Here is a 12,626-nt window from a genome sequence, read left to right on the forward strand (position 1 = left end):
CTTTGTTCTACAATAGAACAACTTGTGACACTTACAATGAAATGTATCAACCCTCATTGAAGATTTGCTCTCTCTGTCCCTTCCCCCTCTCTATCTCTCAGCCAGAAGAAACATATTTTGGTCTGTTCAGTGGCAAATGTCCGTAAAGAAAGTATATAAATATGGCCAAAAAGGAGTAAAACGGATAATGATTTCCCACTGGCTGCCGCTCACAGCTCCACCTATCTGAGGTCATTTGAATGTTCATGTCAGCTCTACAAATCTGGTCTGCAACGTCACAACTACCACTTAATTTCGCACCCTCGCTCCCTTTCCCTTTTAAAATCACATCATTACCCTGAGCAACATGATAAACAATAATGCACTTTTCACAGGGCAGTATATTGTCACCGTGCAATTGAATTAACTGTACTTCTATAGACATAATTGTTGTTTTTTGTCCATTAATAATATTAATCTATGAGGATGACAAATCCATGAAGTTGCCCTATCGTCAACAATCGATTACAACAGTGTCCATAAACTGCTTTCCAATCTTTGCTTGGTGATTTCTAATATTGTGACTGCTTTACATGTTAAACAGTTACCACTGTACAGATTGAGGGGTTTGCTTGTTCCTCGTAATCACAGTTAAGGTGAGAATTAAGAAGAAAGAATATTATGTTGTGGATTCAGCAGCTACCTGGCATGAGTTGTTGTGGTTGGGCTCTTTTAAAAATGCAGTTTTTTATGGGTTTTATATGTAGCTGTGTGTGAGATGTTCCAAATGTCCAATGCATCCAACTCAGTCTTAAAGACTGAAACATTCTGAAATGATTAAAGCCTGTTTCTCAAGTTAACCTTTACAGCACATTCTACAAGTTGATTTTTCCAAATTATTCAAAAAAGGGAAATAAACACAATTAGCTTTAAATTGGATAGTGCGAACATAGTGCATACATACACAGATTTATGCGGCCAAAATATTCATATTATTTAAAAGTCTACCAATTAAGCATAAGTTAGGCAGGGCTTGAATTGTGCTAAGTCAAATGAAATGTACAAATAAAGACAAATGAAATAAAATGGCCTACTTTTCCAGATAAGATTCAAGTTTTGGAGCTTTCTCCAATGGACTATTACATTTTTTCTAAAAAATCAATCTCTGCATACTGTAAGTCAACTACAGACATTTCTGCCAAGCGGTTGCAAATGCTACACATAATTTCCTTGTGTTTTAATGTGGTCGCTGCTGTTGTTGTTCTTGCTGTTCTTGTATGTGTGCAGTACGACACTCTGTTCCAAGGAGCTGTCTCCAGTTGCTTTAAAGGTGTCAGTTTAAAAAAAAAGCAAATTGAGAAACAAAAATAAAACAAAACAAAAAAAAAGAAAGGAAAAAAAGAAAGAAAATTCAAAACAAAAATGAGTCTCCTAGAGATAGCTTGTTAGAAAAGGTTTGTCAAGGTAGTTTGCGAAGGGCTCCCCGAATCATGGCTGTCCAAACTAGAGGTGACGGAGGTCACTACAGTGATAGAGGGGTTTGTCAGGTCTGTTAGTGTGGCCGCGCTGGAGGGGGGGGTCAGGGCCCCACTGTCGGATGAGGGTGCAGGGAGTGAGGTGCCATCAGCCTTATCAACACCTCCATTCTCCTGTCGCAAAACGTTCCTTCTGAATTTGGCTCTTGCGTTTTGGAACCAAACCTGCAAACCAATCCCAATGTGGCTTTTACTTTTGTGTTTAAGTAGGATTAATTTTTTTAAAGAAAGTATCAAATCATTCCTCACTATGAAAATGCAGTGGTTTATGTATCAAGGTATCACATTTATCATTATATCAAGTTGCTCTGTATGTAAACCGCTATATTTTCACACATTATTTTGGGCTCAAGGGGCAGATCACGATGGACCATTTAGCTCTTGAACATACAAGTGTAGTTCAATAGTAAATTAAAACAATAATCCTACACTTTTGAGGATTTTAATTGGTTGGAATATGAATATGAATAATTATTTTCCCACATACATTACTTGTGCACTCTGTTCGTTAAGCTATCCCATAATATCAACAATAAACTGCAATTTAAACTAAATTGTCTACGCTCCAGTATATGCAGGAAAAACAAAACAAAACTCATTTTCTCCTGTATTTCCCAACACCTCTAGCACACAGAAAATATAAAAACTCCTCAAAAGTTCAAATACAAATAACCCTGGATATTATAAAACTAATGACTAAATGGACCAACCGAACAAACCAAAATAAAGCGAAAATAAAAAGGATGACTTGAGAATGCATGGGAATATAAGAGTCGGTGAGAAGACGTGGGTTGGGGTGGAGGGACACAGACATGGGTGTGTGACCATCAACTCTATAAATGAAGCTCTTGCTTACCTGTAGGACTCTCTTGGTCAGGCCCGTTTTCTGGGCCAGTTGTTTTAGGTCCTTGGCGTCGGGGTTATGGTTGATGGCAAAGTAAGACTTCATGGTCCGCAGCTGATGGTGTTTGAAGGAGGTGCGCATGCGCTTAGTCTTCTGTGACGGAGGGTAGGCCTGCTCACGATCCAAGTGGTCAGCATCATTCTCATTGCAGCCTGAGAGGGCAGAGGGCAAAGCACCCCATGGGTGGTTTACAGCATATAATCATGCAGCCAACACAGCAATATTATATTATATATAATATATTTTGCAGTGTAAGGTATTTTGTGCTAAATTAACTCAGAGAGTATACTGTAATATTTGGTTACATTTCTCTGAGTTACAATCTTTAGTGTAACATTTTATATTCATAGGTCCAGTGTTTATACTCTCAAAATTAAGTTAAAGGGCTTTGTATAGAGAAACAGTTTAATCCCATTAAGTTATCAGCATGAGGCAGGGTAAGTGATTCTCTTCCATTCAGATCTTATTACACTGAATATGTTAAGAGTTATTGTATTGTGGTTAATAATGATGTTTTAAATATTTAAAATATTGCAATTATCAGTATTGCACAATCAATGGCCAATACAGAGCCAACATAAAGAAAACTATACCCACACATACAATGCATTTAATGCAGCGATTGTAAGCGTACAAATGCTATATACATACTTTCTGTTAAAGTTAACCAAAAATAATTATTTAATATTTCAAAGCTTTTATGTTTATGCACTTTTGTACACTGAATATAATTCAGATCGTGTAATATTGTTTGACGGCTTGCCTATGGCCTGAATGGTGCTCTGAATGTGTAAACATTGAAAAATGCTGAAACGCCACACAAAAATGCAATTAACAACATGGTAAAATATAAAGCACTGTCTCATCTAAAAGCTTAATCTTCATTGCATAGGCTGCTAAATATTATTTTTAGTATTGTGCTTAGTGTGCTTAATAAACAAGATCGGTATCTTACTATCTTCTTATCCAAAAAGACAAAGAAATGTATCTGAATTATTGAATGCTGATGCTATAGGAAACAAATCTAGGAAACTAAAATAATCTGCACAAGTTAACACTATAAATTTAGCGCATGTCTTAACGGTTAAAAACTTTTTTAATGATAGCGGAATATTAATCCTTAATTCTCAGTCAGAGCACCATTCATTATAATTATATGATCCTATTCTGTTATTGATATTATTAATAGTTCATGTTTGTTATAATAAAAATGCTTACAAATTAATTGTTTTCTTATATTTATTCCAGATGCAAAAGAAAACTATAGTCAGAATATTATATGCATTTGTAATAAATAATACAAGAATCTATAACAATGCATATGATGTCATCAGTTCCTAGTGTGTTTTTTCCCCCCATGGTACATTTTACAATTCAAATATTACATTGAAATAAAATGGTTAAGTAAAAAGCAGATGCTTCATATATTCTGACAGTTGAAGATTTCATGAGTCACCATAATTGTAAGTGCAACAGGTGGATGTAAAATACAGATTGACATTAAGATCATTTAAGAGTAGAGAGAAAAAAAAACATTTGTTTTTCAGTGTATTATATTGTATTGAGGTAGGTATTGTCCTTTGGTTTATGTTAGTTTCGGTTGTGCATGGAAAATATATATATATTCTGTATAAAATAACCTTGCCACTGACACCCATAAAAATATTAACGTAATGTAATCTAAGAATGTAATGTTTTATTAGTCAAGGGCATTTCTAGATTATGTCTCATTCAGATCGCCCACTAGGGGTCTCTATATCCACAAATTGTACTGGGTGGTTTTAAAATACACAGTGGGTTACAACCTTTCCCTGCATGGGCCTATATAGTGACAGGAGATAAACATTCATATCCTGTTTTAACAGGAATCGATTACAACTGGATTATATCTGTTTTATGAAACTGTAGCCTACAACACCCTTAAACAGCAAATTCACCAATTAATTCACACGGGACAATTCAAAGCACATGCATGCCATAATGTGTTGTGTGATGTGTAATATGTGTTGGAGATATAATTAAGGGGTGCTTTATGGGACAAAGCCAAAGAGCAGAATACATGAAGGTGAATGTTATTAATTTAAACTGTAATTTTAATTATCTTTGGTTATGTAGAATACATAATTTGGAAAAGCTGCGTGCCTGCTGTTTAATAGTTCATGCAAAAAGAAAACCCCAGTATTTTGCTAAATGCATCATGTACAGCCTATAGGCTACATCGGGTTCTTTATGCTTAGCACTTGAGCTATCTATATATAAGTGAAATTTGTGCAGACCCCCACACACACACACACACACACACATTGTTATTTTTTTTAAATAGGAGTGTGGGCGTTTTTAGCATTTACAAAATCTTTTTTTAAACGATAAGAGCCTGCATGCCACGATAGCTCTTTAAAAAATCATTTAGGCTATGCAAACTGTTTTCTGACGACAGTGTTTTCTTCTTCTGAGAACTAGCCCATGGCCCATAGCAGGCCCCATTGCACTCGCCTCTGTTCCTGAGAACTGTGCTGACCTTCATGCGTATTATTCATTGGTTGGAAGCCAGGGATTCCAACGTCACTTTCAATTAACGAAGAACAATTAACACGCAGATTATCCTTATTCCTCTCCATTCATGAAGAACAGGGGAAACTTGGCACACAATGACAAACTTTCTGAACCGCACACTAATTCTGAAAAGCGAACACAAAAGTGACGCTGCGGGCCGGATTATAACATTCAGCCTTTGAGTGCCTTATTTTAGACCTAAAATGACCAGTAGCCTTATGACAACCAATTTAGGTAAATGGGAAGCGCTTTACTTTGACGCTTGGAGGCGGCGGTTTTACTTAATTATCCCACATTACCGGTACCCCCTGCACGTGCACATATAGGTCGTCCACTCGCATACCTTTTTTTGACCTATATTAATCTTAATTATAAAAGTCGATGAGCTGATTGACAATGGGGTCAAATTTCGATCACCGAGACAGCATATGCTAGGCTACTGTTCAGTGGAAAGAAATGGTGTTAATGTAATGCGTAAAAAAATACATGCTGAAAAGCTAACAGATCAATTAGCCTGGGGCAATATACTACACTGCTGTTTTGCATATAAGATAGATAGTAATTACCCTATTCCATACACGTAGGGCCTCAAATCACCAACAACACCTTTATGTAAGGAATTTTCTAGACAGCGAGGATCGACTGGTCGCGGCTTTATGACAATAGGCCTGCATGTTATATAAAGGTCACAATGAACACACCAGGGAATTATTATTATTACAATTCATAATTATATAGCTTACTATTATATCTAATATAATATATTATAGGCCCCTATATAATTATTGTTGTTATTATTAACAGGCTGTTAGTAGGCCTATTATTAGTAGTATTAGTATTAGTATTATATCATCATCATCATCATCATTAGGCCTATATATTTCTGTACAGCTTTAATATGTATGAAAATGCAGTGCTTTGGTTAGCAGGAACAGCCCATCGCACTAAATACACAACACATAACACATAACACGTAACACTGTAACTGCAGGTAGGCCTATACAGTGGAGCAGATCTAGTCAGTGCAGTAGGGCCACCGTCTCACCTGAGTTATAGCTGGCTATATCTATCCCCATGGCCGGGCTCTTCCTCTTGCGCGGCCGTCCTTTCTGGGCCGTGCCGGTTCCGTTGAAGTATGGCAGGGTGAGGCCGCCGCCCTTGGCCGCCAGCTCGGCGTAGTTGAGCTGGGGGTGGTAGTCTGTTTGGACCAGGGTCTCGAAGTGGACCCGGCAGTAGACCAGGCTGTCCTTCATGCCGAAATGGTCGCCCGTGGTCAGCGTCTTGTTGCACGTGGTGCACGTGAAGCAGCTCAGGTGGTACACCGAGTCCCGTGCGCGCATCACCATCTCCGAGGCAGATATCCCGAGGTGACAGCGCGCGCACCTCTGCACGGAGAACCTTCTGGAACAAGGACACAACGAGTCAAGAAACCACACAGAGTTTAACATGATCAATAGCCTATAAACATTTTGACTGTTTAGTCATTTAGTTTAGCCTATTCTGAGCCAGTTATGCAGCTATAGGCTACAATAGGCCTGTATGCTATTTTTCAAGAGAGGATCGAGCAGGCAGCAGGCCTGCTTTGTTTTTATCATTCATACATTATGATACACACCCATAAGAACACATTTCAGCAGTATTCTATATCCCTTAAACCCCAAAAGGTGTGTCCATAATTAAGTCTATAGCTTAAAATGTTAGCTAATGATTAGCATGCCTCTCAATAGCCGTGTGTGTGTGTGTGTGTGTGTGTGTGTGTGTGTGTGTGCGCTTGTGCGCGTGTGTGTATGTGTACGTGTGTGTGTGTGTGTGTGTGTGTGTGTGTGTGTGTGTGTGTGTGTGTGTGTGTGTGTGTGTGTGTGTGTGTGTGTGTGTGTGCTCGCGCGTGTGTGTGTGTGTGAGAGTTATGGTGTCATGCCGGAATCCATAACCTTGTTTTTTCTTACCTGTAGTAATCCTCCTTGCAGTAGATACTGCCATCCTTGGCAAAACACGTTAGCTCCGACTCCAACGCCAGTTTACATTCACAGCATTTGAGACACCGCAGGTGCCACTGTTTATCCACGGCTAGAAGGTAATATCTGTCCGAGATCTTGCCCCCGCAGCCGGCACACAGAGCAGGCTTCTCCGGGCTCATAGAAGGGATGGTCTGCATGGGGGTATAGTGGATGTGAATAGAGGAAAAACCACCGACAAACTAAAAAACAAACAACTAATAAAACAAAGTGACAATTACATTTACTTAAGGACATTTTACATTAGGCCTATAAACGCACACTATCGAGTATAGTCTATAGGCCTGATTGTACACACGCCTCACTTCCAGAAACAATACAGAGACCTTAAGAACAATGTATAATAGGGTGTTTAGGAGTATGAATTATAAATGAAGCTAAATTGTGAACTGGAAAACCATCGTTCCGTTGTTGTATGAACTCGGCGACGGTGGCCTATAGCTATATACCATTAAGATGCCTGCAAATTAATACAAATAAAATAACAACTTTATAATATCCCAATAATAGTATAATAATAACATAGCTTACCAATTATTATAATTATTACAATAATTATAATTACTATATGGTTTGGTTTGAGGCAACCATATGTGTTGTGCAGGTATGCAAAATATAAGGCCATGTGCCACAGCAAAAAAATAAAAAATAAAGATATGGATAATGTGTGTAATTATGAGTTTATGTTTACAAATGTGTATGTAGACTATACCATTCCTGATATCTATTGCATCTTTAGGGCGACTTCTTACATTGTATATTTGTTAAAGTTGGGTTTGTCGTTCGGTTTATGGAACAGCCTCTTAAATTGAAGAAGAAAGAAACTGAGGCCTGTCCAAATAGAATTACGTATAGCTACTTATAGTTAAAAATACTTTTCTATAGGCCTATATATTGTAACGATCCCAGGAACCCACGTTGGCGGACTGTAACTGAAGTAATATATAGCCTACTAATCATTTCTGCTCTTCGTTTACTTACCCAAAACAACTTTGTCTTTGGTATACATTTTAAGCATGCATGCATATATGTCCCTGTGCGTAAACTGTGACATTTATCAGTTTATGTAGGCCTATACCGGTCATGTTAAAAAATAAAATAAAAAAGTATGCACAAAATCCGCTCTTACCGATTCTCTCCCGTTTAGCTGCATACCCTTCGCCATGCGAGAGTCCGTTTTCGACCTCCTCTCCATCTCCTCCATGATCCCTTGGATGTGATCCCCGGAGATCCCGTGGAAAAGCATGGCTCCCGGTCCTGGACGCAACGTGCAACTGCCTGCCTCTGCCTTGCAGCCCACAACTTCCATATACAGCGCTGCGCCTCTGTCTGTCTGTCTGTCAGCGCATCCAACTGGCTCTGGAGGACACACAGCCAAACACTCAGCTCACCTTCCCGTCAAAGAGTGCAAATTAAACAAACAAAGAAAGAAACTACTACTCGATTGAAGAATCGGGGTGGGACAGGGCTAGTGAAAGGAACAGCTTTCCGTTTTTCCGTAAATGTCTCTCCCCCCCAAAAAAAGAAGAAAAAAAAACAAAAAAAAGGAAAGGGGAAAAAAAAGATATAGTCCAAATGATGCGATGGTCGGCGCTGTGGTGGTGGATTTATATACTCGCAAATAATAAATGCCAAAAATGGCATAAGTTTTTGTTTTGGGGATTGTCCCTCGATCTCCCGTTATGGGTTCCGTGTGCTTGAAGGTCAGGTTGGGACTGCCTGGATTTGAGAGCCGTGTCCTATTTGTGAAGAGAGCAAAAGCCTGCCCAGTCTGAATAATTTGGTAGGAGGAGTTCCTCCCTCTCTCTCCATTGCTACTGATTTCTATTCACCAACAAAGAGCTGTCACTCTTCCCTCAAACCCCCGGTGCTGGCTGCGAGAGCATGGACGAGTACTTTTTGGTATTGACATTTTCATTACTTTTCTCCATTTATAGTTAAGAGGTTTGTGGTGCTATATAGTCATATTTAGCATAAACTGTTGTGGAATTAGAGTAGCCATGAGTGACCATGAGTTAATGCTTGAATATGGAGACATGCGTATGGGCCTACAATGCACATTATTTAACCTGCCTTAAAACTTTTAACATTCGATTCGATTAAAGGCAAACTGTCTTATTTACCTACTATATATGTCTGGTCTACTATAGGCCTATGGTGACAAAAATAATTATTCATATCGTTCTTATTTGTGCAATTATAGCATTAGTTGTGATGGCAGTCTGAAGTGTGACAATGAGTTTGTATTATAAAAAAGGTATTTAAAAAAATATTAAAATTACTGTACTTTAAATTAAATTTCTGGTTTAATGTGTTGTTGCCTAAAATATGTATTTGCGTGTGTGTGTGTGTGTGTGTGTGTGTGTGTGTGTGTGTGTGTGTGTGTGTGTGTGTGTGTGTGTGTGAGTGTGTTTGTTTGTGTGTGTGTGTGTGTGTGTGTGTGTGTGTGTGTGTGTGTGTGTGTGTGTGTGTGTGTGTGGTGTGTGTGTGTGTGTGTGTGTGTGTGTGTGTGTGTGTGTGTGTGTGTGTGCGCGCGCGCGCGCGTGTGTGTGAGAGGGAGAGAGAGATAGTGCGTGCGTGCGTGCTCGCGCGCACTGTGGGGCGGGGCAGTGATCAGTGATAGGCTAGGGTGGAGACAGGTACATTAACCAATCTGAAAGAATGGCAAAATATTATTTTTTAACAATGATATCATAATAGTTTCATAATGGAATTAACGAACACACTATAGCTAGCCCACTAGGCCACAGTCCATATCACATGATCCATGCACGACCAAACATGAAATATTTGTGTGTGAACCGTTCTAAATGTAATGACATAGTATATAGCCTGTATATTGTATAACATAACATTATATAATGTGTGCAACACTTATGTTATGTTTTGATATAACTGATAGCGAGCTCACAATCTTCTCCCCATTAACGGAATATCCTGCACTCAATGGAATCTAATTATGCACCTCAGAGCATTAAGTAACACGATAGGCTATAGGCCTAGTGGCCTACTTGTCTTTTAAATGCCTAAACTATATAGCCTGCTACCGGCTATTTTTTATTTGATAATGACTATATCTCGTAGAAAACAGGCGTCTTTTTTATGCATGCACATGGATCGAAGTGAAAAGGGCCCATACAGTATTGAACTTTACAGTAAATCTATTGTCGTGTCTAATCCTGACACTACGCAAGGAGTTATGTTTACAGTTTATCTGCATGGCCCGGACCAAAGCCCGGCGGACCCGATGAATTAATAGTTTAGTGTCACCGAACAATAGTCCAACTCCCTATTCATCCTGGGCCCATTAATAGATTTACCAAAGCTCAATGGGATTGCAGGTGCGGACGCTCTCGCCAACACCAATCATCTCAAGACGTGTTACATTTTCATTTGTCCCACACAGAAGTTGTGATGTCTTTTAATTGGGTGTCTCTTGACAACGGCGCTCAGACAATACTTGGACCCTGGACGTGTTGGACCTACCGGTGGTACACCCCTACAGTTAATTTGCGCTCTGTCAGTGCATGGCACAGCGTGGTTAAACTTACATTTAATTTATTTCACCCGAACAAAGAAATCTATAGCCTCGATACATGACCTGCTAACTCCGCCTGGTAGACTATTGCAGTATTATTCACTTCACACTGTATTAAATTAATTATTTGCTGCCTTAATACACACAAAGATAAAGGCTATAACCAACATCGTAAGCAAAAAAATGAAATGGATTTATTTCCTCTATCGTTTAGGTTCTAAACCGTAGCCAGCCCCAACTATGACATTTCATTCGAGTGAAAGAGGGCTTAACGGTGCGTTTTCCCTCTGCCCGTGCATGTGCCAGTGCGATGGAATTGAACGAATATTTCTTTTTAGCCAAAGCGAATTAACTATAGGCCTATACCAACCCTGCCAGTTGACATAAAACTAAATATTATTTAATCATGACATTTGTCTATTTATTATTTGGTCATGTGATATATACGTATACAAATTGTTTTAGGTCTATTAAAAAACTAAATCCGGTTGACTCGATGTCAGATATGTTTATAATTGATGAAGTTAATTTCACCATCTCATCCTTTTGAAACAAACAAAATGAGAGACGTATATCCCCCAAAAATATATGTCGTTTTTATGTGGGTGCTTTGGCCAAATTAAATAAATATTACAATTATGGTAATGTATAGATCCCTGCATGCATCTCCTGTTTGGTCAATAACCAGCGTATTGTGCTAGCTCAAATATACGAACTACGATGCTTTCATATGTATATAGACCACGAGTCCACGACACATTGGATGGCATATAGTCATATATTAGTCAACCAAAGAATGCTCAGTAGGGCTATGTTACTGACGTTTTCTTCATGGATAAGAATCTGCTTATCGTAGGCTATTATCCCAGAAGGGAAATATTGCCCACGATTTGTATAGGCTGTGTGCATGGGTATAGTCTACTGTTTTGCCATCTTTTCTTCGTTGCTCTTTGTGCAAATTTCGCTTGTTTAACTTCCTTACTGTATTAGGTTATTCGTTTAGAAATATTAAAAAAGGTCTTACCTGAGGCTGTAGTCTATAGATTCCTTCTGTTTAGCCCAGTGCGCATGAGAGAGGCTTCGGACTGCATATGCACAGAGGAGAGGAGATAGGACTAGATGAGAATCTGCCGGTAGATGGGGGCTGTTCCTTGTTTCTTGTAGTCCCAGCGACTCAGCGAGTGTCAATTAAAACAAGCCCACCGCTTGGCGAGAATACATTTAAATATTCTTCCATATGCAGACAGCCCTCACAACACAATGCACAGAAAATGAGAAGTGCATGACCCTCAAGCACCCATACAAATTTGTTCCAAAAATGTTTGTCGATCTAGTCTACATCAACGGCACTCACGTATACGAATTAATAGATTTAAGTCAAATGAGTGCCACAGGCCCACAGCCCTAATCTATAGAGAAATTGATAGGCTATAGACTGAACCAATCACCACATCTGTGAGTGTTGTTGTGTTGCCTATATCTGCAAAACAAAACAAAACTCAATGTAAACTGAACGAGACTTTATTATATTCACATATAGGTGACAAATGGCTGCAGCAGTATTTTATAAATGTATCTGCACTTAGCCTATATCAGTTACATACAAAAGCTTGTAAACAGAAATCCAAGGCATTTAATTACATTTCCTTCGATACGCAGATGCATGCAGCCCATAGCCCACGTATCTATTTAATTAAACCTGATAAAACCAATTCTCAAGCTCTGGTGATTTTTTTTCACTGGCAATATAGGCGTATAATGAACTATAGCTATTTCGAATTGTAGGCTGACAGCAACACCATCATCACATCATAATCAAACCATGGATATTTTTCGTTTCCTCTGGACGCACGGCACGAGTGCCTGCCCATCGCACATCACGTGAAGAAATTAAATGATGAAATGTCATAGGCTATGTGTGTGACGCTGCCTTGCAGGTAAAATGCTCCCTGACTGTAACAAATTAACAATTCCACTCGCAGGTCACGGTCACATAATTTATAATAACAATTCCTCAAAGCAATAGCCTATATCGAATAGGTACATTTTTGTTGACGGAAACGTTTTTCCATGAACAATGTCACATTTAAGAATGAGCCCTG

General features: G+C 38.9%; 1 protein-coding gene across 3 annotated transcripts in view; it reads right to left on the bottom strand.

The window, feature by feature from the left end:
* Nucleotides 1-8,689, bottom strand: part of lhx9 (LIM homeobox 9) — an 11,258-nt gene extending 2,569 nt beyond the window's left edge. Inside the window, exons 1-5 of one of the 3 annotated variants that reach the window (XM_080771339.1) lie at nucleotides 8,116-8,689; nucleotides 6,918-7,120; nucleotides 6,017-6,369; nucleotides 2,371-2,570; nucleotides 1-1,679 (exon numbers count right to left, since the gene is read on the bottom strand). The exon at nucleotides 1-1,679 is cut by the window's left edge and continues 449 nt beyond it. In XM_080771339.1, coding sequence (XP_080627465.1) covers nucleotides 1,425-1,679; nucleotides 2,371-2,570; nucleotides 6,017-6,369; nucleotides 6,918-7,120; nucleotides 8,116-8,295 — 1,191 coding nt within the window. In that variant the 5' untranslated portion in view covers nucleotides 8,296-8,689 and the 3' untranslated portion in view covers nucleotides 1-1,424. Of the gene's footprint in view, nucleotides 1,680-2,370; nucleotides 2,571-6,016; nucleotides 6,373-6,917; nucleotides 7,121-8,115 lie in introns of all 3 variants that reach the window. The other 2 variants (XM_080771338.1, XM_080771340.1) reach the window with 2 other exon arrangements.
* Between the last annotated feature and the right edge of the window lie 3,937 nt (nucleotides 8,690-12,626).

The sequence above is a fragment of the Protomyctophum bolini genome, assembly GCF_963924005.1.
Source record: "Protomyctophum bolini genome assembly, chromosome: 8".
NCBI classification, from domain to species: domain Eukaryota; kingdom Metazoa; phylum Chordata; class Actinopteri; order Myctophiformes; family Myctophidae; genus Protomyctophum; species Protomyctophum bolini.